The sequence below is a fragment of the Mixophyes fleayi genome, chromosome 3 (assembly GCF_038048845.1).
Source record: "Mixophyes fleayi isolate aMixFle1 chromosome 3, aMixFle1.hap1, whole genome shotgun sequence".
Taxonomy (NCBI): Eukaryota; Metazoa; Chordata; class Amphibia; order Anura; family Limnodynastidae; genus Mixophyes; species Mixophyes fleayi.
This window is the reverse complement of record NC_134404.1, coordinates 115,818,424-115,846,423: the sequence shown is the minus strand read 5'-3', so window position 1 is coordinate 115,846,423 and position 28,000 is coordinate 115,818,424. Positions and strand designations below refer to the sequence as shown.

General features: G+C 38.6%; 1 protein-coding gene across 1 annotated transcript in view; it reads left to right on the top strand.

Annotated features, from left to right (window-relative positions):
* Positions 1–26,709, top strand: part of MCCC1 (methylcrotonyl-CoA carboxylase subunit 1) — a 29,561-nt gene extending 2,852 nt beyond the window's left edge. The window contains exons 2-19 of the mRNA XM_075202195.1: positions 1,204–1,250; positions 1,943–2,082; positions 2,678–2,773; positions 3,726–3,847; positions 4,002–4,149; positions 4,846–4,967; positions 11,724–11,835; positions 13,506–13,587; positions 14,851–14,978; positions 17,064–17,247; positions 17,571–17,680; positions 19,732–19,948; positions 20,701–20,787; positions 22,615–22,664; positions 23,084–23,221; positions 24,156–24,263; positions 24,525–24,596; positions 26,463–26,709. Of these exons, the coding sequence (XP_075058296.1) occupies positions 1,204–1,250; positions 1,943–2,082; positions 2,678–2,773; positions 3,726–3,847; positions 4,002–4,149; positions 4,846–4,967; positions 11,724–11,835; positions 13,506–13,587; positions 14,851–14,978; positions 17,064–17,247; positions 17,571–17,680; positions 19,732–19,948; positions 20,701–20,787; positions 22,615–22,664; positions 23,084–23,221; positions 24,156–24,263; positions 24,525–24,596; positions 26,463–26,579 (2,080 nt within the window). The 3' untranslated portion in view covers positions 26,580–26,709. The remainder of the gene's footprint in view (positions 1–1,203; positions 1,251–1,942; positions 2,083–2,677; positions 2,774–3,725; positions 3,848–4,001; positions 4,150–4,845; positions 4,968–11,723; positions 11,836–13,505; positions 13,588–14,850; positions 14,979–17,063; positions 17,248–17,570; positions 17,681–19,731; positions 19,949–20,700; positions 20,788–22,614; positions 22,665–23,083; positions 23,222–24,155; positions 24,264–24,524; positions 24,597–26,462) is intronic.
* Positions 26,710–28,000: the final 1,291 nt, after the last annotated feature.

The following is a 28,000-nucleotide window of genomic DNA, read 5'->3' as shown; positions in this document are numbered from 1 at the left end:
AAAGATGTGGGCCCTAGGGGTACACAGCCCCGTGCTGACAGCACTAGGGCTCTTCTCACACCGCTGGGTGGTGGATGTGGTGTAATAAATGGTTAATGTTAGATGAATTAAATGCTATTTCATATCGGCGAACTATAGGACCCAGCATGCCCGGGCTGCCATCAACAGTCTGGATATGCTGGTGCTTGTAGTAGTACAAGCACCAGCCTACCCATGGTTGCAAGGACATGCTGGCACTTGGGGAACCACAAATGCCAGCATGCCTTGACATGTAGGGTCACTGGGCCCTGTAGTGCACCAATGCAAATAAGATACTCTTTATTTAAACCAATATATTTTATACATGTTTTTTTTAAAAAAATCATTCATACTTACCAACTCTGTTTTTCATCTGTACGATCCAATCTTTTAATACAATGGCGTTGTTGGGGAAAATCCCCAAAAATAAAAAGTGTGTTCAAAAAAAAATCTTGTCTTGCTGCTTGATCCTCAAAATAATCTTCCGGAACATTTTTGGCAAGCAAAAAAAAATAAATCACTGGAACAACACTAAACTACTACCTTACTGGAGGAAGTCCTGCCGCATAATGAAATCGAACTGCTGGCAGGTCTGTTTACAACCTGGACTTTCCCACGCATTCAGTACCGAAAGCCCCAGGTTATAAATTGATTTGCCGGCTGGATAAGTATCATCATCATCATCGCCATTTATTTATATAGCGCCACTAATTCCGCAGCGCTGTACAGAGAACTCGCTTGCATCAGTCCCTGCCCCATTGGGGCTTACAGTCTAAATTCCCTAACTCAGACACAGGCAGGCAGAGACAGACAGACTAGGGTCAATTTGTTAGCAGCCAATTAACCTACCAGTATGTTTTTGGCGTTTGGGAGGAAACCGGAGCACCCGGAGGAAACCCACGCAAACATGGGGAGAACATATAAACTCCTCACAGATAAGGCCATGGTCTGGAATTGAACCCCAGTGCTGTAAGGCAGAAGTGCTAACCACTGCGCCACCGTGCTGCCCAAGTATCGGTATTTCTTCCATCGGAAATATGGCTACCACAGGAATATGTGTAAGGTTTTACCTAATTGTTTGCAGCATTCAAGATTTACATGTGAGAAAATCTTACTAACTCATGTAAAAGCATAGTAAATGCTGAGTTATTAACTATTTCATGTTGTTGTTTTCACCCTCTGCAGACAATGGACGTTTGGTCCCATATCACTAAGATATGCTTCAGAAGCAGGTATGTAATGCTCAAGCTCTATTAGATCAATACATTAGGATATATATTCTGTTAGATATGTTATGTTATAACCTGGTGGTTTGATAGAGGGCCACATGATGCCTTCAGAATACTGCAAACCTTAAAAATACTCACCTTTGCACCATTTAAAATCTTTGGAAAGTATAGTGTAATAATTTTAAACCTGAATAAACTTTTTATTTGAGATTATCAAAGTGGGTCATGATCTCTTAGTGCCAGTTAGTAAACGTGGACAAGAAATGCCTTAATGTACAAACTTAATATGGTTTCACAACAAATTTTTCCAGGTGGTTATGATTTTGAAAATAATGATGATAAAATTATTGCATATATAATTCAGCCTAATGTTTGTTGCTATTGCAACATACTCTGCCATATCGGGGATGCAGCAAACATCATATTGGGTTTCTTTGTAGCCTGCAGAAATCTAGAAACGGCCATAGTTTGATCAAAAGTAAAAGCATCACCTAAAAACCATTTATTAGTTGCTTAGTTTTTAATGCTGCCCATGGACAACTTTGTTCAGTGTTTAAACACTCTCCGAATATCAATTGATATTAAATATACCTCCTAATTCTTCACCATGTGTCAATGCTTTACAGTTTGTATAATATAATCAGGGTATCCGTTACTGTTTTGAAAACTGTTATTTTTTTTCGTTTCTTTCATAGGAAGGAGTAAGATTGAGAAAGTCCTAATTGCAAACCGAGGAGAGATCGCTTGCAGAGTGATGCGCACAGCTAAGAAGATGGGCGTACAGTCAGTGGCTGTTTATAGTGAAGCAGACAGGAATTCCATGCACGTCTCACTGGTACAGTACTTATTTACACTTCACATGGTTATTGCATCCTTACTAACTTTTTAAGTCAGGTGAGGTGTGAGGACAGATGGGGATGGAGCTTGGCAAATAACATCATTTTGGCCCCGCCCCTGCAACGCAATGACGCAAAATTGTCATTTTGCCGCAGGAGTGGAGCCAAAATGATGATTCTTGAGCACGTCACTAGGTAGTGGGCAGGATGCAGGAGAATGGCCTGCTCTCCCGGGATTCTGGGAGACCTACCCAGAATTCATGAGTCTTCTGGAATATCCCAGCAAGTATGTGTTATTGTTTTCTTTATACTTACATTAAGTAAATATTTTTTTTTAGGACAAATATGCCTTTCTTTTGGTGGAATATTCAATTATATATAATATGGCTAATTAGCATTTGTGATCACCTATACATTGAACTGAAAATTGTTTTCTTAAGGGGTGGTTATCAAAAAGTAGACAGCTGTCCTTTAATGTATAGTTCATGGTTAGCAATATCTTTTCATATATGCATGGATCTTAACTGTAAGCAATGTTATAGTTTCATAAACTTTTATTTTGTATTTTGCAATAATGTCTTAAATTACTCGCAGGCGGATGAAGCTTATCTTATTGGTCCAGCTGCTTCTCAACAGAGTTATCTTGCAATGGACAAAATATTACATGTAGCAAAAACATCAGGCGCCCAGGTAATACATTCTAACTCTCTAATACAGAGGACCAAACTTTTGTGAGCCACATTTAATTTATAAGTGAAATTGTGATGAAAATAAGTCTTGAAAAATCTTTTGTTACTACTAATATTATAAATATTAAACATTCCATCTAATTATGTATCGGTCATTTGTATTATATTTATTGTAATGCTGAGGGGCATATTCAATTAAGCTGGCACATCACGACTAGTGTCAACACGTTACCACAACACCACGGATTTTCGTTCGCATGTCATAGGGTTGTAAAGGGAAATCCGCGATGTTACGGAACCGTATTGACACCTTAAATGCGTAGCTGCGATGTGCCGGCTTAATTGAATATGCCCTATAATGTCTAAAGTGTCATTCTTATAATTGTAACAAATATTTTAATTGTATAAGCATATTTTAAAATGTACCATATTATCTGAATGTGTCACAGTAAGTTGTTTATAAGATCAATATTTTCTTACAAATACAACATTGTTCACCAGACATTGGTCTTTTGGCAGCAATGAAAATGACTGGAGTTCTCCCTGTCCCTTTTCTTTTTTTTTTTCTGGTTATTGGTCTCACTATTATCACACAGGAGGAGAAGTTGCACTTTTTGTGAGAAATAAAGAGTCCGTATGGACTCTCATCCAAAAGAAGGGGGGGCAATGAAACATGTACATGCCTAAATACCATAATGTGTTTTGTAATGATGTAATTGTTTAATGATGATGAGGCAGCTATGTTGCACTTTAATCTTTATGTCTGTTAGAACTAACAATATTTTGTGCCCAAGAGTACACAGCACAACCAAAGACAAGTAGCATATTACAGTGGGAAGTAATTAATTGTATGGGATTTCAAACTAACATATACAATACGAAAAGAAAATGATTTATAGGTATCATATGTATGATTTTTTGTTGTACACATTTTCACTTATGTTTTGTGGCAGGCTGTTCATCCAGGTTACGGTTTTCTGTCAGAAAATACAGAATTTGCAGAGCTGTGTAAGAAAGAGAACATCATTTTTATTGGACCTCCCTCCTCCGCAATCAGAGATATGGGGATTAAAAGGTAAAATATACCGTGTGTGTGTGTGTGGTCCAGTAAATACTTCTGTGAAATCTTACCTTAATGAAATGAAACAAATTATACTATACTATGTGCAGTGTACATGTTTTAGTCTTTCACGTCATTATACCAATTACATATATACTTTTCTTCCAAGCACATCAAAGTCAATCATGTCTGCTGCTGGTGTTCCCATCATAGAGGGATATCATGGGGAAGAGCAATCTGACCAGCACCTAAAAGAAGAAGCTGGGAGTATAGGGTATCCTGTGATGATTAAAGCTGTTCGTGGGGGAGGCGGGAAGGTATGTTTGATTTTGCACAACTAACTTGATCCTTGCCTAGTAATAATCATATCATATTTCATCTCAATATAGATATATATGCTATATATTAATTATATGGTCCATAAAATACATAGAACAAAATAAACAATAACTTTTTTAATAATAAGATTGATTTTTGAGGCTATGATCTTTTTCATTTTACTCCTTGTGTTCTGCATTCACTCATGAACACCCATTCAGTCTAGTAGATGCTATGTGAGTGGTTGGGACCAGTCAGTGGTTCATGCCTCTGCCAAAGGATTACTAAAAAACCTAATGTGCAGCAATGTCTAATGAATAATCTTTCTCATGCTAACATCACCCCCATATAGTTGGCCTAATAAACTACATATAGACCAGCAACTTTTTAATTTGACTTCTATTAAGATCAGCAAGGACATCAACAATAGTGAAAATTAGTGTAATGTATGAACTTGTGTAATGGGATAATTGTTGTATCCATTGTGCAGATTATGTACACTTCAGAACATGGACTTTAGAGCCTATGGGGTATTTTGTGGTAAGAATTAACCACTACTGTGATGGGAGCAATAGCTTTTATAAATGATGAACTTTCTTTGACATATCTTTTAGCCAAAAAAGAAATACCAGTTGTATTACACGTTACATCAAAATACAGTTTAATGATTTAACTAAATATCTGTTATAAAATAGGGCATGAGAATTGCAAGGTCTGAAGAGGAGTTTGTGGAGCAATTGGAGTCTGCTCGAAGAGAAGCAAGAAAATCATTTAATGATGATGTCATGTTGATTGAAAAGTTTGTGGACAATCCAAGGTAAGATACCTTGAGTCTGGCTATTGTCTTCGTAATAGACTGCTCATACATATTATAATTTAACATTTTAACCTTTTTGGCTTATGGAGTGGACCTGTCACTTTAATGCATGATGATATTTATAAAGATCATTCTAGAAATGGTGGAATTCTGCTTGTTCATGATCCCCCCCCCCATAATGGACCCCGGCTGCCCTTAACAGGTGATGGGGTCAGGAACCGGTTAAAGTTGTGGCTGTATGCAAACCGCATTCAAATGTTGTTTGTGCAATGTAGAACAGTCAATTTGTTTCTGTCTTTTAGGGTGAAATTGCTAACATTGCATTTAGGTCCAATATTTGAACTAAACCATAGCGAGCAGTCCAGTACTTTGGAGAGTTAGGCAAATATATTACTCTTTAATCCTATCTGGGGGACACTGCTACCATGGGGTTGTGAGAGTGGAGATGGAGTAGGCACTTAACAGGTTAACTTTGTTAATGTATCAAAGCTGACAAACCCCTCCCCTCTGCAAGCCCTGTAGCTCCTCAGACTTCGTTAAGTGCCCAAGGGAGTTGGGCTTACTTTAATGACAAGAAGAAATATTCCTTTTTTTCTACTAATTTTTAACTTTAATTTTTGCAGTAGTGTGCTCTGTTAACTATACAGAACACACTTATCGGACAGTGAGAGCCGGACGGCTCATACTAGCATCAGAAAGTTTTTTGGTTTTTTTTTTTCTTCTTTTAAAAACTACTCAGCGCTGAGAAGCGACTTATAGCTGCTGCCATGCTGATTCAATACTGATATTCCGGCGCTGCCAGAAACGGAAAATATACCAAGTCTCCTCCTCAGCAAATGACCCCCTTCCACCCCAACCCCCCCCCTGTCCTTTGCTGAGGAGGGCAGGCAGTTTTGGCGCCCTAGGAATATCTCCTCTGCTTCAGACTGCAGGGGGGGTGGGGACTCTGTCCTTAGTAACCTCCGACTTCACAGTTTTCCTTCTCCTCTTGACTTTTCTGCTGTTCACAAGGCGATCTGCTGCATCTATATTATGCAGCAATCACTAATAGCAGATTCCTGGTGGCCGTTTTTCCGGAGAACCAGGTGTGGGGGGGGTCACGTGTTCCTCTAGAAAAACTCCACCAGGAATCTGCTATTAGTGATTGCTGCATAATATAGATGCAGCAGATCGCCTTGTGAACAGCAGAAAAGTCGAGAGGGGCAGGAAAACTGTGCAGTCGGAGGGTACTAAGGACAGAGTACCCCCCCCCACCTGCAGTCTGAAGCATGTGAGATATTCCAAGGGCACCAAAACTGGCTGGGACAAAGAGCAGCAGACTTTCTCTGGGACACGGAATTGCTGGCAGACCTCTCCTGCTCCATAAGACATCTTAGCCTGATTGAAAGGCTAAGTACCATTGTTTTCTTATATCTCTATATCATAGATAGGAATGTATTGAAATTAAGTTGTTGTTGCAAAAGCATTTTTAATAAAATATAGAATACTAATTGCATAACACATATCCTTAGCAGGGGATACTAATTTTTGACTCGGTCATAGATTAATTATTATCTTTCTGTTTGCCTGTGAGTGATTGCCTGTATTCATTCTTTTACTGTTATACTGTTCCCTTAAAAAAATGTCTGATAAGGGAAAAGCACCTCGGGCAAAATATTACACCTGTTCCAAGTGTAAAGATAAGTTACCAACGGGCCTACAGGACCTGGGGGAGCGTTGTGCTGACTGCAGCCGGGGTACCCTAGCCATGCAGGCTCAGGTTAGCGCATCGCCACTAACGGAAACGCCATCATGGGCAAATGGCCTGACACAGGGGGTTGAAACATTGGTTAAGCTGCTATCTAAACCAACAGAGATTCCAACGATTGCGGCAGTTATCCCCTGTACCTCAGTAGCAATTGACCCCTTCGTAACAGGCAGGACTACGGGAGCCGCCGAGTCCACAGACTTGGGACAGGCTGGGGCTCTGTCTATTTTCAGCTCACAAGACCCTCCTACAGGAGAACCGGCTTGGTCGACTTCCCTAGATAGATGACTTGATAGGTTAAACCGGTTCTTGGATGCGCCAAGACCTTTACCCAAAAATAAGCAGCACTGATCCACTAAGCCCCTTCTGACCACCTTTGATTCAGAGGGATCGTCCAAAGAGGAGGGTGAACTGATAGAAGTCTCTGATTCTACACAGGACATGGACCCAGAAGAGTCTTTCAGATATCGGGCTATTGACGACCTGGTGGTAGCAGTTTGTCAGACATTAGGTATTCTGGATCTAGAAGAAACTAGAAGAAACATCAGATCAAAGTCTCTTCAAAAAAGCTAGGAAACGTGCAATACGCTTTTCTTCCATCCTGGAAACAACCAGATAGGGAGTTTAATGTTCCGCGAAAGTATCTGGCTTTATATCCATTACAGGAGGATATCAACCATTCAGAACAGGTTCCAAGGGTTGATTCACTGGTGGCGCTTAGCACGACACGCCATACTCCCTACTCCAGGGACAGCCACTCTGCAGGATATTGACTGCAAAATAGAGGGTTTTTTAAAGTATATCTACATTTCGGCAGGTACGTCATTCAGACCTATGCTTTCATCGGCATGGGTTGCCAGGGCTATGGAATTGCTTCCCCTTGCCCTGCATCTCAAGGAGGCTTGCAGATACTTATACGAGTACGCCCAGAATGCAGCCTCCATTTCTTCACCTATTTCTGCAACCGCAGTAGCGGCCAGGTGAACCTTATGGCTCAGGTCCTGAGATGCAGATACGGAATCAAAAAACTTGTTAGAATCACCTCCTTATTCAGGGGGAGTGTTGTTCGGACCTCAACTGGACAGCATCATTTGGCAGGCCACAGGAGGCAAAAGCAGCTTCCTCCCTGTAAATGTTCCAAAACCTAGGACACCGAGGTTTGATTAATTTCGGCAGTCTTTTCGTGGGGGCTCTGCTGGCCGGGCCCAGACACATAGACCAAGAACGTCTTCCTCTAGAGGACAATCGTATAGAGGTAGGTCTTCCTCCTCCATGAAACGTCCATCTCCCAAGCTTCCAGAAAAGCAGTCAGTTTGATGGTCTCCTTCCCTTTGCGGCTGCGGGAGTGAGTGGACGTCTGCTACTGTTCAGAGATCAGTGGGCAGCGTCCTCAGAAGACCATTGGATTTGGGGGATCATGACGAGAAGATACATGATGAATCTATCAGGTCCATCGGATCTTCGAAACCAGCTTACTCCGCGACCCTCGAAAGAAAGATGCGATGCTTATATGCGTTGCCTCTCTTCTTTCCACCGGAGTCATCCGCCAGGTTCCGGAACACCAAAAGAGACGGGTTCTACTCTTTTTGGTCCCAAAGCCGGACGTCTCGTTCTGGCCTGTGCTAAATCTAATGCAATTAAACCAGCACCTACAGGTGGTCAGGTTTCGAATGGAATCCCTCAGGTCCGTCATCAATGGACTGGAACCAGATCAATTCATAACGTCTATAGACATCAAAGATGCCTGCCTTCACATACCTATCTGGAGGGCTCATCTGGCCCTTCTCGGATATGCAGTGGGACCGTCTCACTACCAATTCAGAGCTCTTCCATTTGGCCTTTCAACAGCACCAAGAGTGTTTACAAAATTAATGGCAGTAATGGCTGCCTCTCTTCATTCCAGAGGCGTGCAAATAGTGCCCTATCTGGACGATCTGCTCATAAAAGCAGAGCCTCCTCAGCTCTCCTGCTGAATCGGCACCTGGTCTTCACTATCAGGACCCTGGAGAGGTACTGATGGCTCATAAATCGAGAAAAGTCTCAATTGATTCTTTGCCAGAAAATGACCTTTCTTGGACTAATCATGGACACCAACAAACAAAAGGTTTTCCTTCCGGAGGACAAATCTCAATTCCTGAGGAATCTGACGGCTTGGGTTATGACCTACCGCAGACCGTCGGTCCACTTGTGCATGCGTCTATTAGGAAAGATTGTATCGACTTTCGAGACCATTCCTTATGCTCGGCTGCACTCACGTTATTTTCCTATGGGTCCTCTTGAGGAAGAAGTGGTCTGGGTCCCACCTGGGATTGCAGAGACAGCTGATACAATTGTCACCAGAGGCAAAGGCTTCCCTCAGATGGTGGATAGTTCCGTACAATCTGACAGTGAGGAGGTCCTTTGCCCCATGGTCCTGGATCTTAGTAACCACAGGCGCCAGTCTGACAGAATGGGGGGCTGTGCTACTTCAGGTACAGCTCCAGGGACTCTGAACCGTTCGGGATGCTTTTCTCCCCATCAACATTCTGTAGCAAAAGAGCCATGCTAATGGCCTTGGAGAGCGCCCAGGCAATACTTCACGAACACCCAGTCCGTCTGCAATCCGACAATGCGACAGCAGTGTCTTATGTCAACAGATGGGGGCACCAGGAGCGCGGGAGCAATGAGGTTGGCTGCTCAGATATTGTTCTGGGCAGAGAACTACGTCTCTGCTATATCAGCAATTTTTATCCCAGAAATCCAAAACTGGGAAGCAGACTTTCTCAGCAGGCATGCGATATTGTTAGGCGAATGGTCACGCCATCCGGAGGTCTTCCAGTCTCTGGTCCTATGATGTGGGATTCTAGACCTGGACTTAATGGCATCGCGTCATAACAGTAAGCTACCTCCGTTTTTTGCTCTTGAGCAAGAGACCCCTTTTCCGTGGCCATCGACTTAATGACGATGCCATGGGACTTCAGGTTGGGATACCGGTTTCCTCCCATCCTGATGATTCCCAGAGCCCTTCCACGAGTGAAGCAAGGGGGACGCCCAGTCATTCCAGTGGCTCCCGCTTGGCCAAGACGAGTTTGGTACGCAGAAATTTTGGGGCTAGCGGTAGGTCCGGGTCTGAAATTACCTCTTCGAGAAGACCTTCTTCAGCAAGGACCAGTCACACATCAGGAATTGCATCGGCTCAATTTAATGTCATGGCTGTTGAGGCCAGTCTGTGGAGGTCCGGAGGTTTCTCTCCATGAGTAGTGAACACCCTCCTTCGGGCTAGAAAACCAATTTCGGCACGTATTTACCACCGCATCTGTAAAACCTATATCAGATGGTGTGAAAACTGACCATACCACACGGCTGCCTTTCGTCTTCCAGGTTCTGGCTTTTCTCCAGGATGGCTTGGATGCGGACCTTCGTCTAGGTTCTTTGAAAGTACAGATATCGGCCCTTTTATTATATTTTCACCTGCGCCTGGCAGACATGCCGGATGTCTGGAGCTTCTTGCAAGGAGTCCTGCATATCCAGCCTCCATATGTTCCTCCAACAGCCCCCTGGGATCTTAATCAGGTGCTAAATATGCTTCAAGGGCCTCCTATCAAACCATTAGGCACCACAGAATTAAGGTTCTTGACTATGAAGGTTGTATTTCTACCAGCTATTGCATCGACTTGTAGAGTTTCAGAATTGGGTGCTCTCTCATCTCGTGAACCATATATTATCTTTCACGATGATAGGGCGATTCTCAGAACAGTTCCCGCTTTACTACCAAAGTTGGTGTCCAGCTTTCATGTGAACCAAGAAATAGTCGTTCCGGTATTTAAGGGTGCCCTAGGAACATGTTCCATGGAGTCTCTGGATGTGGTCAGGTCTCTAAGAATTTATGTCAGGAGGACATCAAATATTCACCGGACGGCTTTGATATTTGTTTTGTTTGACACTTCTAAACGAAGATGGCCGGCCTTTAAGCAATCGATTGCTAGGTGACTTACTTCTACTATTAAGCAGGCTTATGTCAGTGCTATCAGACCTGTGCCAGATCGTATTGTAGCCCATTTTATCCGTTCATTGGGTGCGTCCTGGGCTGCACAAAATGGGGCCTCAGCTGACCAGTTGTGCAGTGCAGCCACATGGTCCTCTGTCCATACTTTTTCAAAATTGTATCAATTCAATGTATTTGCATCAGCAGACCCTGCTTTTGGCAGTAGTGCTCTACGTGCCGGGCTTTCATAGCTGACCCTCGTTTAAGGGGGTTGCTTTAGAACGTCCCTATGATAGCAGTGTCCCCCAGATACGGGTGAAAGAGAAAAGAGACTTTTTATACTCACGATAAATCCGTTTTCTCTGATTCCATCTGGGGGCACTGCGCTCCCTCCCTTCTGTTCTTCTGCTGTGTGGTCTCTGGTTGGTTGTGTCTCCTTCCTTTTGGCTTTATAACTAAACTGAGAAGCTACAGGGGTTGCAGAGGGGAGGGGTTTGTCAGCTTTGATACATTAACAAAGTTAAGCTGTTAAGTGCCAACTCCACCTCCCCTCTCACAACCCCATGGTAGCAGTGTCCCCCAGATGGAATCGGAGAAACATATTTATCGTACGTATAAGAATCCTCTTTTCAGGGTGTTTACTTGTGATTCCTCTAATCAGAAAATGTATGGAAAATCCATTGTTGATACTTTGTAGGATTTGCCTAGCTAATGCCCATAAAATGAAGTCTTTAGTATGTTTCCTATATGTTGTGAGAAAAACAAACTAAAATTTTCTAATCTAACTTTGTTAGATTAGAAATTTAAAAATGATCCCCTGCTTACCCATGAAAATAAATCCAGTCTTTAAGGGTTTAAGCATATATCAAATAATACCTGCTACATGTTTTGTTTGTTACAGTCGTATAGTTTATTCCATAGTCCTCTCTTTACTAGACAGTGATCATAGCTGCTTTTCCCAATAATGGAGAACATTATTTTTCATTATCACATGATCTTAAAATATTTATGAGCTTAATCTAAAATGGCTGTCCGTCTGTTTTAGACATGTAGAAGTGCAGGTGTTTGGTGACCAGCACGGAAATGCAGTATATTTATTTGAAAGAGACTGCAGTGTACAGAGAAGACACCAGAAAATCATTGAGGAAGCGCCTGGGGTAAGCTTGTTTTTTAAAAAAGAATTTGTTTGCAATGTCTTTTAACTTGCAGTTTTCTGTTTTATTTCTTTAAATTATAATCGAGGGTTGGAAATGAAATTTCTATTTAAACTTTATGAGGCATATATAAATGAGTCATAGATGAATAATGTTACAGACAAACACATAATATAGAATGCTAAAGATATATGAACCATTTAAAGCATAATGCTGCTACAACTTCAGAAAGTGAGCAACATAGATTTAAATTTGGGCCTTTACTTTACTTTTTATTTACATTTATGTTTATACAGGATCATAAACGCGCATATACATTTTAAAGTAACAATAAGAATATTCCAATTTAAATATTTTTTACATACGATGCACTTTTGAATAAACCGTTTTATAAATAAATGTTACTATTAGGCTTTTTTTTTGTTGTTGTGTGCCACTTTATTTACATCGGCATTGCTCACTTTTTGAAAACTCCTGTGTTTTTTTTTCTGTACCTCTTCAACATAAATGTTTGAAAATTAATAACTATTCAAGTACATTAACATCTGGGGGTAAATGTATCAAGCTTAGAGTTTGCCGGTGGGTTTGAAAAGTGGAGATGTTGCCTATAGCAACCAATCGGATTCTAGCTGTCATTTTGTAGAATGCACTAAATTAATGCTAACTAGAATCTGATTGGTTTTTCAAACCCGCCGGAAAACTATCAGCTTGATACATTTACCCCCTGGGCTGTATTCTACTCCAGCAGTAGGACAGCTATTTTGTCTCTCACCAGTTAATCACCATTGCATTAGCATGGTATTAATTGGTGGTATATAAGATTCCACAGCAAAAAAATACAACTTGTAAAAAAATTAAAATAAAAAATAGTAAAAATAAAAATATATTATAAAAGTTTTCTTATGTATAACCAACTGTGTATTTATAAATAAGTTCAATTTAATTAAAAAAGAAATGTTCTCTCACAACCATCCTAGTACAATGAATACGGGGTAATAGTACCTTTAGAAAAACAATATAATACATTTGCATTAGTCATCGCCAAAATACAAAAAATGTTCATTAAAATGCCACATTTGAGTTGGATCCCTTCCTTTTTCAAATAACTTTATACCTGCTGTGAGCTCTGACACCTACATGAAAGTTACATTCCCGAATCATATAATACAAGGTCTCCAATACTCGCAATATATAAATAATCAGTATGTCTATATCAGGTATATCTGTATAATGGGAGCAGCAGTAAATAGTTGCATAAATAAGATGAGTTTCAGTGGTTTCATTTTTTCATGACTGCATTGGTCCTTTATCATGAAAAATCTTACAAATTTAAGAACTTTTATATGTCATAATGTGTGTTAAAGAATGTCTCCTTACAAGACCCCACCACTACCAATTTGGAATGTGGGAGGAACCTGGAGGAAACCCACACAATTACGACAAGATTATACAAACTCCACACAGATAGAGCCCTGGTTTGGAATCCAACCCATGAACCCAGCGCTGTGAGGCACCAGTGCTAACCACTGTGCCGCAATTTATAGTATCCTTGTCTCCATGGGTCTTATAGTAGAAGGTCTAAAATTGGTGAGATAGCTTGCAAATTATATGAAGATGGATAAACCCTTTTACTGAATCAACAATGATTTTATTATGTATTAATATATCTACAGCCTGGAATTAGTCCTGAAGTAAGGAGGAAGCTCGGAGAAGCTGCTGTGAAAGCTGCAAAAGCAGTTAACTATGTGGGTGCAGGTATGTCTTTATAGTTTTATCACTAATCTAGACCACTATGGTTTATAGACAACTTGGTGCTAACAGCCGTGACCTACACTGTTTGCTGGCTAAGGTAAAAGCTGAAATCGCAGGCATCTCATTTGTTATACACAACTAAATAAATATATATTTAAGATGAATATTTTATCTTTAGTCACAAACAGACCCTCAATTCTTCTGCCTGCTAAACTGTCTAGTGTGTTAGCCTGCCTTATTCTAGGACTCACAGTGAGTTAGCTGTAAATTATTCTTTGTCAAAAATATATTTGAAAAAAATATATAAAAATATTATTTTCCCTTGGATTTATGTGTATTTTTGCATACAACTAAATAAGTATTTCTGCCCTGACTTAAATACTTATTACGATTTTTGACCAAGCTACTTATAAAATGGGACTGCTCTGTAATTATTTTGGAGGGGTGCCTTTGAAAAATTATGGAGACTCTAAGGGCGCCGCGAACTGTAAAAGTTTGGGAACCACTGTACTAGGGATTCATAGAACTGTTGCGGGAGGCGTCCGGAAGAAACTTTTTTTTTTTTCTTTCTTTGCCTCTGTGTGATTAATTGGAAGATAGTTCATTAAGTATTTTGCCTTTTTCCCTGAATTATTTATGCATTAATTAATCATTTGAAATTGTCAAGGTTTAACTTAAACTGGGTTTGGCTTTATGTCCTCTCTCAGCTTCTAATTTAATTTCCAAAATTATACATTATTTGGCATGTATAAGAACACGTACATGGATATTTCTGACCACATGAATAAGGAACTGCTCTGAACCTTTTATGCCTGATAAAATAATACAAGGACTTATACTTATCTAGCGCCAAATATACCTATATAAATATATTTTAAGGGTGTGTCTCCACCCCCAACTTTCTTCAGACTACTACACCAGTGAAGGTCTCTCCCCATGCACTCTTGTCATTTGCCAGATGCACTTTCTGGCATTAGGGTATGCTCTTGGACTGGGACACTGTTTGAAAGGTACAGGAGGGAAGGGATCTGATATACTGCCTAAAATGACCTTCAGCTCCAGATTGAACAAGTACCATGACCAACTAATCAGAGGCTGGTTGTCATTTCAGTTAGGGTGATGCATCCCCCTTTTTTCAGCAGTAAAAGTGTGTTTAGCCCCCACCTGGGAATTACTCCTATACTAACTTTTGCCTTGAGGTGGACAAGATATATAAATTGCTTCCCATTTTATACTGTACTATTGACCAACAAATGTTGCTTTTAGGAACGGTGGAATTTATTATGGATGCAGAGCACAAATTTTACTTCATGGAGATGAACACACGTCTGCAAGTGGAGCACCCAGTAACAGAGATGGTCACCGGAACTGACCTGGTAGAGTGGCAGCTGCGAGTAAGTTAGATGGGAAATATTCTCTAGTACAGTGACAGTCTATTTCTGCTTGGTAGGAAAAGGAGGCGCTGTCATCATGCTTAGCCTGAGCTGGCACCGCCCACAATTCTTTAGTGTTTGTTTTTTTTTCCTACAGTATTTTTACTGAAATGTGAATTCAATTTCTGGATATCAAAAATAAGAATTAATGAAGTTATTTTGTTAAAACAATCAAAGAGTAAGTGATATAAAGGCGATATATTTTAAGAACTAAATATATTGTAAATCTTTAATCTTCATCTGCCAGTTCTTTGGAAAGAACTAGATAGCAATGTGTGTCAGTTTTTGGTGGTTATCCCCTTGTATAAAAATAAATAATCACTGGGCAAAAATGTTAAATGAAACTTGAAAAAGAATGCAATGGGTATTATTTTCATTGGTGATTGACATTTAATCTATTGACGTCAGTGGCAATCGTTACACATATTAAGTAATGGGTTCTGTCTGTTTGAGAAGGCAAAAATGCTCAGGGACAAGTGGTCACAAAAAAGCAGCACTAACAAATCATCATCACCATTTATTTATATAGAGCCACTGGTTACAGAGCGCTGTACAGTCCCTGCCCCATTGGAGCTTACAGTCTAAATTCCCTGACACACACACAGACAGACAGAGAGAGATACTAGGTTCAATTTTGATAGCAGCCAATTGACCTACTAGTATGTTTTTTGAAGTGTGGGGGAAACCGGAGCACCCGGAGGAGACCCACGCAAACACGGGGAAAACATACAAACTCCACACAGATAAGGCCATGGTCGGGAAATCATTGCTGCTTAATAAATACTGTAGGTCGAAAATGGACAAAGTATAGTTGAAGAACTGACTTTGTTGTGGCATTGTTCAAAAATGATAAACAATGGTAAATCTGGTTAATACTGTTAAAGTACACTACAACGTGTCTTTATAAATAGGCAAGTTATGTCAACGTGTATTTTCATGGTGGATAGTAAACGTGTGCACCTCCTTCAATACTTTTTAAATTTCCCCTTAAAATCTTGAAAGCTTGCAGTGGTTTACAATATAGTTAGCTATCGCCTTTAGATTAAGCTTTAAATAACTTTTCTTTATACAAAAGTATTTGACGATCTCATCTATTGTACGGCTAGCACAGTTCCAACCGTTATTGGCGCCCGTATAGAAAATGTTGTGACTGTGTCACATTTATCCATATATTTTCTGTTATAGATCAGAAACTAAGCAACAGAAATAACAATATAGAGTTTGCTGGATATAATATACATTTAAAAACAAATATAAAAATACTATAATAAAGAATTGTATGGACGTTCCCCTCCTTTCCTTGTCTGTCCTTTTACAAAGAATAATCTCGTTTGTGGTACAGACCTTTAATTTCTCTCGCCTTTCAATTTATATAATGTTGCAGATTTATTTTTCTCTTTCATAATCTCCTATTATGTAATTATTGTTTATATAGAGACTAAAAAATAGTTTATTTGTGAATTATTAAAACTAGAATGTCATGAAAAACAATAACTCCAATGGATTGTTTTAATTATTGTTAAATAATAAAGTATCTCCTCTGACTCTCTGTTGTGCCCCTTGTCTGTTTTCCTTCCTTTAGGATGTAAGCTCTTATGAGCAGGGCCCTTTTCCCTCCTGTCTCTCTACCTATTCTTCTCCTCCAACTCGACTGTGCAAGCTATGTTTGGAGCTATTGAAATACTGGTATTTTTGTTCACTGTTCTTTTCTGTTTTACCCTGTATGGTCCACTGTCTGTTTTCTGTACGGTGCTGCGGGAATCTTGTGGCGCCCTATAAATAAAGATTATTATTTTTATTATTATTATTAGTAAGGGATAACGTTTATAGAGTTATATGACCTATATACTCAGTCTGCAGCCTTGTACATTTTTATGATTATGTAACTCCTAAGTGATCTACAATATCCGTATAATCTACAGTCCAGGATACATGATCCCCTGTATAGTTTGTTATAAGAAGCATGCAGTGATATCTCACATTTTCCCCCCCGATACCTTCCCTTACACCCCACTGTCTGAAAGGGGCTCCACTCTTACCTTACAGGTGGCTGCAGGGGAGATGATCCCTGTAACTCAGGATGAAATCACTCTGAATGGCCATGCATTTGAAGCTAGAATATATGCAGAAGATCCTAATAATAACTTCATGCCGGGAGCCGGCCCACTCCTGCACCTTTCTACTCCACCAGCAGAAATTTACACACGTATTGAAACTGGGGTTAGACAAGGTGATTGTCAATGTTCTTTCCTGAGCTTTCCTGTGCATCCTCTAGAACAGACATGTATGGCATCATTTCTGACACATCATTTTCTTAGATAATTAATATAAATAAACAAAAGGTATTCTCGTATTTTGATATATTTTCGTTAGCACCTGTATAGGCCATTTTAGTTATTGAAGATTAATGTTGAAATGACGTGTGAGGTGGCACAGTGTGCTGATTGAGACTGCTGTATAATTTGATATTCTGTGCCTTTAATTAGTACAGTTAAATATCTGCACACCATTTTTGCTTAGTGTTGTTTTTTTTTCTGTTTTCACAAATTAAAGGTGATGAGGTTTCTGTACACTACGACCCCATGATTGCCAAACTAGTGGTGTGGGCAAAGGATCGGCAAGCAGCACTGACAAAGCTAAAGTATTGCTTGCGACAGTACAATGTAAGTAAATTGTAATTAAGCCCTAAGTTTGTGCTGACCAAGGTTTGTATACAATGCTACCTCATCATACCACCCATACTTACCACCATTTATTCTTTGCATAAAAAGGTTTAAAATGCATTTATTCCATTAGTCTTCACCTTCTTTATTATGCTACCCTCACTATACCACCAGTCCCTCTCTATACCACCAGTTTTGGTCAGTGTGTGAAGCTGGCATTATGCAGAGAGCTACCAGAAAAGTTTTTTAGTTATTGCACAAGGAAAGGGGGACTAACTTCTTTAATGTAATTATCCTCTCTTACTTATAGAGACCATATTTAAGAGGGGGTGCTCTTTCCAACATAAATAAACATTACGAACAAAAAGACCAAAGATGAAGCTCACATAAATGAACCAACAAGGCACTCCAGTCCACTACTAAGAATTTGGGCAAATTAAATTATTTTTCTATAATCAAAATATCTTCTCTCATTATTTGGCAAATTTGCCTTTATTCCAGAGATTGGATATTGGCGAAATATTTTAAAAAAGTGAATAGAAACTATGTAAAAGAAAATAGATTGTGAGTCTTAAAAACAACAGAACCCTTCAGTGTTCATCTTATCTCATATATTAATTAATAATATAGACAAATAATTCTGAGAAAGAATGTTTAATACTAATCTCCTTATAGAGACATTTTGCTTAAATAATGCCAATAAGGCTTAATAGACACTTTCATGAATCAACATCCTCCATAATAGATAAAGACGTTTATTTGTGGCTAATCATTACTGAACGATCACATAAGTAATCATTGATTCAACTCGTTGTTTTATAGTCATCTCAACATTTATTCAACATGGCAATCTTATTGCTGCGATGTTATAAAATCAGATATAATGAAAATTCTTATCCCATGATCTATATTTTATATTATAGATTAGAATGTGGACCGCTTGTTGGTGGTAACAAAAAACTCTTCAAAAATTAAAGTAGTCTAATTCACACAAGATAATTCACATCCATTCACAATGATTGCTATATATTATATAAAAAGAGATATCCTTGTATCATATTATTTGTTAATATAAAATTTCGTGTCTGGCTAATATTTCACTGGATAGTGAATTTTGGGATTGTAGTCTATATATATATATATATATATATTAGGTAATCTCTTTAATTGTGTGGTATCTTACATCTTTTATACTGCTAGTATTTTCTCAAAATCTTTAAGTATCTGAGCCTTTATTGAAGTAGACTTGTAATGTTTGTGCCTACAAACGGATAACCACAGAAGCGATCTGAATGTCATGTGTGACTTGTATTCCTCTAAATAATGGACTCTGAGTTTTACCACTGTCTGCCACTGCCTCTCTCTCGCTTGTGATCTAGAGAGCCACTGATGATGACCAATTAGTGATCGACTTTTTACCCATACGTCAGTTTATAGATAAATCTCTGCCATCGTTAAATATTGGAATTGCTCTATTCCTTTCTATTATGTGCATTAGTGATCTTATCCCTAGTTTCACATATTCAAATTGACCAGAAGAAGCAAACTTTAATTCTATTAGTGTTACAAAAGAAACTTTGTATTATCTTAGTTTTAAATATAGATTCAGGACAAGGCAGAGAAGAGCTATTTTTAGGACGGCCAACTTCAGAGAGTTCATTGGACCAGAAGTTGTCCTGGTCTCAATATATTTAAAACATGAGCTATATTTTTAATCACTATTACTAGTTACATGCTGAGGGCCCCAACTTGTTTTCTGCCATAGCTATTCCCATTGTTTTTTACAGTCAGCATTTACAAATGGTTAAAATCAATGGTGGAAGTGGGCTGGTATATGGTGATATGTCATACTGCCACTTCTACTGCCTTCATTGTAAAACTATCAAATTCCATTCACTTACATTTTCCACACCGTCACTTTCACCACTGGTTAAAACAATGAGAAAATCACTCTCTGCCTTTTTTTTTTTTTTTTTTTTTTAAAGAAATAAGAAACCATTGTGTATATAAGATTTCTTCAAATAAATAGTTTTATGTTTTGTCTTTTACAGATTGTCGGCCTGAGCACCAATATTGAATTCCTCCTCAGTCTTTCAGGACATCCAGCATTTGAAGCAGGGGATGTGCATACTAATTTTATTCCCCAGCATTATAATGAACTCTTTCCAGATAAGAAAGGAACCTCCACTGAGATGTTGTGCCAGGCTGCACTGGGTCTTATTCTGAAGGAGCAACTCTTAACCAACCAGTTCAATCTGCAGTGGGAAGGTTTGTCATTCTGCTTTGCTTCCAGTCTTGGTGCAGTGCTTTCCTTATGTCAGGGTTGCAGAGGTATGGTTAGGAAGGATATTATATGGTTCCTGCCATACACACTGTTCAATAGAATACATGCTGTGGGTCTTCCAAATCTGGAGTGATGTCACAGTGATCCCCCTGATGGGGTGAGTGTTACTGGCTTTGACATGAACCAGATTAGCTGTCATTATTTTATAGACTCTCATTAATTATTTTTTTATTTATTTTTTTAATTCCAAAACAATTGTATAAATTTCAGTATCCCTCAGTGCTCTTTTGATCTAATAAAAATATAAGCATTTTTATAACAGAAGAAATGTATGGCATGTTTCTGGAGTGTATTACTTGCATTAAAATGATCATAGGAAGTGTTATGGAAAAGTATGTTTTTGTTTTAGTTACTCTTTGTCCAAATTTGCCCATGTATGAAAAATTATACTTCTTTTAGAAATGCTACCTAAGGAAAAGCCATTTCTGTCACACAAAAGTAATATATGAATTTATCCAGGAAACGCTAAAAGAAAAAGTAATTCCCTGTTTAATGAGCATATGGCAAGAACACTGAAATTTCTGTTAATCATGAAGGCTTTAATGTACTCTGAATCTCATTAGCAGATAGACACCAAACCGTTAAATAGATGACTATATTCCCCACCCACCCCTGTGCCCCCAAGTATATGACTGTGATATAATTCATATTGTTGTTTACACATTTTGCTTTGTAGATAGATTCTCTCCATTTGCTTCCAGCAGTAGCAGAAGACTAAATATCTTATATACAAGAAACCTGACCTTGATGGATGGAGAAAATAGTAAGTGGCTTCTGTTTGTAAGTTCAGTAAGACCATGGATTTTAACATTGTATATTATTTACTATCTGGCCTACAATAAAAATGTCTCATTCACGGGGGAGCAGTATGGTGTTAGATTGTATTTAATTCACTTGGAGCAGCCTCCTGGAGAACCATACATGTTGAAATCTAACTGAATTATGAGAAAATCAAAATGCGTGTGTAACAATAGATTAAATACGTTCAGATATAGATTTCTGAATAAATTAATAATGGGATTGAAAATGGTGGAAGTTTTAAGTTCTTTTGAAACATGTGAACTAATCGTGCAACAATTGTTTAAAGATGTTATAATGTGTGAAGCAATCGTTCTTTCATAATCTGATCATTTAAAAAAAACAATTATATCCCAATGTGTGTACAATATTTGAAAATATTATTTGTTTGTTATTGTGGATAGTTATTTACAATTAACCAAGTGTATTATAAGGTAATATTATTGTTTATGTTGTATTTAGATATTCCGCAGCTCAGTGCAGTCAGGCGCATTAGTGCTCAGCGTTTCTTACAATCTAAATTCCCTAGCTTACTAACACACAGAAGTGTCAATTTTATTGCAATACAATTAACTTACCAGTAATGTTGATTGGTGAGGTTTGCTGTGTAATAACATCTAGGGGGAGATACATTAGGTACTATATTAAACGGTGACAGTGATTTACCGGTTTGGATTCCTTAATCTGGAAACCAGAACGGAAAAAAATTGCTGCTGTTGAGTGATTATGTCATATGCAGAGTCATGATAACAAAGTATCTCCTCCTGTAACCATTCCCTGGCATTAGGTTCACAGTGACTATAGAAGACCAGGTTCATTTTTAAATATAATTTATTATATCCTAGGTATGGGGATCCAACTTGTGGAAAACACGTATCTGGAAAATCATATATCCCATGAATTCTGGATTATAGATCCTATGGGCCTGATTCATGAAGGCACATATTCTGAGCGCAACCTGCTTTTTGTATTCTATGCACATATTTAGGCTCATCAAGGCACAGACCTCTAGATACATGCGCAGGACGCTGCAGGATACATATGTTGATTATAGATTTGAAAAAGAACGCCAGAAAAATAAAATGAATTCTTGAATTAATGTCACCTGTTAATAATAAAGGCATTATTGATAAAACATTGAAGAAAAAACTTTTTTCATTTTTTTTCCTCTACATGAAAATACATTTATTAGAATGTTATTACTGAATATAAAATACATTTTTACAATTGCTCGTGATCGCAAACGCATGTTATAGCATGCATACGAGACTGTCGTTACTACTGATCAGGACTTAGACTAGCCCTGTAGCTGTAGAAAGAGATACGGCAGAAAAACAAGTAACTTTGAGAGGTTCGGTGCTGGATTAAGACATGGCTGCGTGCACTTAAGTTTGGCAGGGTCCTACTGTACGCTGACTACAGCAAAACGCCCTTTCCCTAACCTGTTTACTCCCTGAAATCGTAGGCTGTAGTAAGTGTCCTTTACATACAAACATGTAGCGGACAAGTCTGAGTTCAGACGTGTCTCCCAGTTCTGAGCATGCGCAGAGTGATTTTGCATATGATGCACTCAAAATCGGCAGATACGTGCCTTGCTGAATCAGGCATTATATTTAAATATTTATAATTGGGGTCTAGTGTGGGTTTTTTTATGAACTTGGTTTCAGGCAAGCTTCACCTGTGAGGTCTGTTTCATAGTTTGATATTACATAGAACTCTGGCATGTTAGTAAATACTTTCAGGCACTGTGTCAGCACATTGTCAACCACCTAATTATATTTTCCCTTCATAGAAGTGAATATGAAAATCAATTACAACCATGACGGATCATATGACATAAAGGTAAGTACAGCAGATTTGATGACGGGGGCCTTGAAAAACTGTAGTGAGCTGATTTGAGATACGTATCTATCTATGTAATAACCATGCAGTGTAATAGAGATGATCGCTGTCTATGGTATCGGTAATAATTTGTCATGAAGCCTCAGTTGTTTTTTTTTCTTTGTTGCTTTCCCCTGTAGTGACATTACATTTCTTTTTTAATAGATAGATTGAATCTAATGGATCCTTTTATGTTTGTCAAATATCTAACATTGATTATACTACTGGGGCATTTGTGAACAATCAAGTGACTAAGTAACTGAATGGTAGTAGAAAATTTGAAGCTATATATAAATATAGCTACTTCTGCTTTGATGTCACTTTTTAATTAATACTGATTTCAGTTTCTGTTGTGTTTAATGCTGTTCTGTGTTTTGCAGATTCAAGACAGAGTGCTGAAAGTTTCAGGAGAACTTCTGAATGAGGGAGACGTTACTTACCTGAAATGTTCTGTGGATGGCACACTTTGTAAATCCAAACTCATTATCATTGACCACACTATACATCTATTCTCAACGGTAACACAGTTACCTATTTCAGTTTGGCATAATGTTTATTATTGTATTGTACATAGATCACTCTTGTTATAGACATTATGTTTCAATTTGGTTTGCAAGTGCAAATAGTTACTTAAAGGAGAACTCCAATTTTGCACAGAAAAATGTTCCCAAAACTACATGCACCTCACTTTTAGGGGGGGAATTCAAAGTGAGTTTGAGCGAATTTGCGCGGCGTTAAAATTATTACCGTTTAAAACGGTAACTTTAACCCGGCTTTCTGCTCGAGCTTTACTTTGCAGATTTCAGTTTGAATGTTTTTTTAGATAAAATGATCCCAGCAGTTCAAATGGTCAAAGAGAGACATTAAATTACAATTTTTTTCAATGATAATAGACATATATGCCGAGAATGGTCGATATGGGCCAGGATACTGAAACTTCTCCCTGCTGCTTTGGTTATATGGGGCACCGTGGCCAAAATAACTGATTAGTACCTCAGTTACTCTGTCAGAGTACATTCTGTACAGCTTCCAGATAGGAGAACGAGGTGGCCACACAGCATGGTGACATCAATCATCCTGACATCACATGTAAATAGGAGGTGCCTGCGGAGCTTTAAGTCCAAGAGACACCATAGTAGGTTTCAAGGTATAAGGGTTAGGAAGAGGTGGGACAGGCAATGATCAAACATAGAAGGGGTTGTGAATGAACAGCTACATTGGACTCTTCTCCTATCGATCAGTGTCTATAATGAGCAACAAAATTGGCCTCTGCCTTGCTGATGTATCTCAGACTAGCTGGCAGCTCAACATAATCTATGTAATCTATATGTGCGCTCATCCTTTTGGGTGAAAAATGTGTCCACAAAGCATTAATTACAGTGATCCTAGATGTCGAATCTAGTCTGTTATATTTCCATCATGTATAATACTGAACTTCTATTCATGCTGCAGGAAGGTAGTGTACAGGTGGGTGTCCCTGTTCCCAAATTTCTGTCAGAAGTAAGCACATCAGGAACCCAAGGAGGGGCTGTTGCACCGATGACTGGAACTATAGAAAAGGTATTGGCTGCTGATTTCTATGCTTGATTATGCAGAAGGGAATATTGCAAACCAAATGTATGGGGGGGGGGGGCTTTGTCCAGAATGAGTACTATCTGCCATACCATATTTGTGTTACTATTACTCTTATGCCAAATATCTACATGCGTTTCTCGTGTTCCTAAAACAGTGTATGATGCAAAAAAAATCCAAAATGATGATAAGTTATGTTTGTGTCTTTCCCCAAATGTCACCTGTTTACTATAGATTATTTGTTTGTAGGTGTTTGTAAAAGTGGGTGATAAAGTAGAAGCTGGAGATCCTCTGATGGTCATGATTGCTATGAAAATGGAGGTACATTTTGCTTTCTCCTGTAGTGTGATTATTTAATAAAGCTTCACAGTAGCAGAAATGTAGCAATAGAGCCTACAGTAGCTTTGTAGCTGAACATGACTCCTAGATCTGCGGAATTCTCTAATATGTTCATCCCTGCATAAAATCTAGAAGTATATATCTTTTTTTTTTTTTCTTTTGTGATAAGAATGTGCTTCACTACATTGCCAAAACCCATTCATAAGAGAAAAACACTTTTTATTCTATCAAATTTGGAATACTGTTCGATAACATCTAGTCCTAGTGCACTGAAATACACATGTTTTATCTCAACACTCCACAGAGACTGCGCTGACCAAGGTTGTTAATGATCTGATCACTGCTAAGACTGAACGCCATTACTCTCTCCTAATTCTCCTTGATCTCTCGGCTGCATTTGACACAGTTGACCACTCTCTTCTCATACAAACGCTGCAATCCCTAGGTCTTCAAGACACAGTTCTATCCTGGTTCTCATCTTACCTCTCTAATCGCTCTTTCACTGTTAATTTCTCTGGAGCCACATCTGCTCCGCTTCCCCTATCAGTTGGAGTACCACAAGGCTCGGTGCTAGGTCCTCTGCTGTTCTCTATCTATACCGCTTCTCTTGGAAATCTAATAAGTTCCTTTGGCTTTCAGTATCATCTCTATGCGGATGATACCCAAATCTATCTATCCTCTCCTGATATCTCGACATCTGTGTTGTCCCGTGTAACTGACTGTCTTTCTGCCATTTCATCTTGGATGTCCTCTCGTCAACTCAAACTTAATCTTTCTAAAACAGAGTTAATAATATTCCCACCCGCCAACAAGAGCATACCTGACATTTCTATCTCTGTTGATAACATGACCATAAATCCCACCCCACAAGCTCGCTGCCTAGGTGTAATCCTTGATTCACGCCTATCCTTTGTTCCCCACATTGACTCTATATCTAAATCATGTTACATACATCTAAAGAACATTTCCAGAATCCGCACATATCTCACACAAGACACTGCTAAAACCTTAATTCATGCACTAATCATCTCCCGCATTGACTATTGCAATTCCCTCCTTACTGGTCTTCCCAAAAACAGACTCAAACCCCTAAAATCTATTTTGCATGCTTCGGCAAGACTGATTTTCCTTGCAAATAGCTATTCCTCTGTTGAATCACTCTGTATGTCTCTACACTGGCTGCCTGTCTTCTACCGAATCCAATATAAAATACTTTTACTAACCTACAAGGCCATCAACAAAGCTGCACCAACATACATCTCCTCTCTTGTCTCAAAATATCTCCCAACTCGGCAACTCCGTTCTGCAAAAGATCTGCGTCTCTCATCCACCCTCATTACATCCTCCCATTCCCGGTTACAGGACTTTTTTCGGGCTGCACCCACTCTATGGAACTCTCTCCCTCGCACAATAAGACTCTCCTCTGTTCTACAAACTTTCAAGCGTTCTCTGAAAACCTACCTATTCAGACAAGCGTATAATATTCCTCAACCACCATCTTAACCTCACTACCTTTAGCCTGTTACACAATTTCACACAAGACAACTACCCCCGGACCAACATTATTGTGTGACAGGATCATTTAGCTTATGAGTCACCCTACCTTTGCAGTCTGGCTGGGCCAAGATGCAAAATGTATACTTAACCTCATGTGTCAATCTCCCATTGTCCCATAGATTGTAAGCTTGCGAGCAGGGCCTTCTCACCTCTTTGTCTGTTTTACCCAGTTTGTTTATTAGTTTATTACATTTGTCCCCAATTGTAAAGCGCTACGGAATATGTTGGCGCTATATAAATAACTGATGATGATGATGATGATGATAAAGGACATGCTTTTATCTTTCACAGCACACAATAAGAGCACCAAAAGCTGGCACTATCAAGAAGGTTCACTTCCAAGAAGGTGTCCAAGCCAGTAGACATGCTCCACTTGTTGAGTTCGAAGAAGAAGCCGAGTTAGAATAATTTCCATGAAATATCTGCTTCTTGTGTTATTACAAGAAATTATGATTATATTGTTCCTATTATTTTGCACACATTCTATGCTGTTTTACAAACAGACAACCGTGAAATAAAAATATTCTCGATTTTAAAATTGTCATATTATTTTGTATTTATGTTGACATTTGTTTATGCATAACTTTACCATTGTTATTGTATATGTGCTCTCTTATACTGTGATCCCATATCTTATCACTTATGACCAAAATGCAAGTCACAAGTACAGGATGTCTAAGATCCCACAGATTTAAGAAGTTCTTAAATAACAGCAACCTGATGTACTTGTCAGAGGTAAAACATTATACATAAGACACACCAATATGCTTCGGGTATGTGCATTAGGGGCTTTTTTAACCAGCAAATAAACACATGTTAAAATTCATATTTTTCACATTTTTTATTTATTTGCCAAGTGTTCCTAAAACAATATATTAGCTTGTTAATGTGGTGTAACAACTCGGTGTACAATATAAATATTTTTGATACATGGGCTCCATACTAGAAATGTGCGCTGGTTTTGGATGTAGTTTTGGTTCTAAAATGTGTTCGTGTTTTGGTTTTGCTAACAGTTTTGCAAAAAAAAAGATATGGATCTGGATTTAATTAAAAATTGTGAAAAATAGGTGGCATGTCATTTTGAGCTGTTTTTGCTCATATATTACTATTTATAGCATTAATATTCTTTGTTAGTCATTTCCAGTCTATTTTCTAATGATCTCTTCACAACTGTCTAAATTTTCACCAATTTTGGCCAAAATTAGTGGCAGAGCAGTGGCACAAATGCATGGCACAGACTTCACTTTTCAGCAAATATCTGAGCTGATGTGCAGTTGAAGGGTGCAAAATGAGTTCTATAAAAATATGAAATAAGACAAAGTCTCTGCCAAGTCTGAGCTTGTGAAAAAAAACATTCATCTCATTTCAATATTTGTTTCTATGCAAACTGAAATCTCATTTTACACTGGTGCACAAAACTAGACAGCTTTTGGATAACAGTGTTCATCTTCATCAATGGTGACAAATAACAATGTTATAAACACCCTCATCCTCCTCAAAGATGTCTACATGAATTATATTTTAATTTGTATAAAGAAGATACACCAAGTCTGTAACAGACAGCATGTGTGACACAGGAGAGGGTCAGCAGCGACAGTATCAGAGCTCATTAGATTGACAGAGGGGGCATTGGTAGACATCTAAAAGATGATGAGAGTCCAAGGGAACAATGTTAAATGGTGCAAGATGTCATTGTCCTTGGGTCCAACCACCTAGGTATGATTATGTGCTCATCCGTTAAATGATTGACATAATGGTTTGGGCATCGACAGTATTATTAGGACAATAATTGGAAGGTAGATAGTATTTATTAGGTGGACAAATCAAAT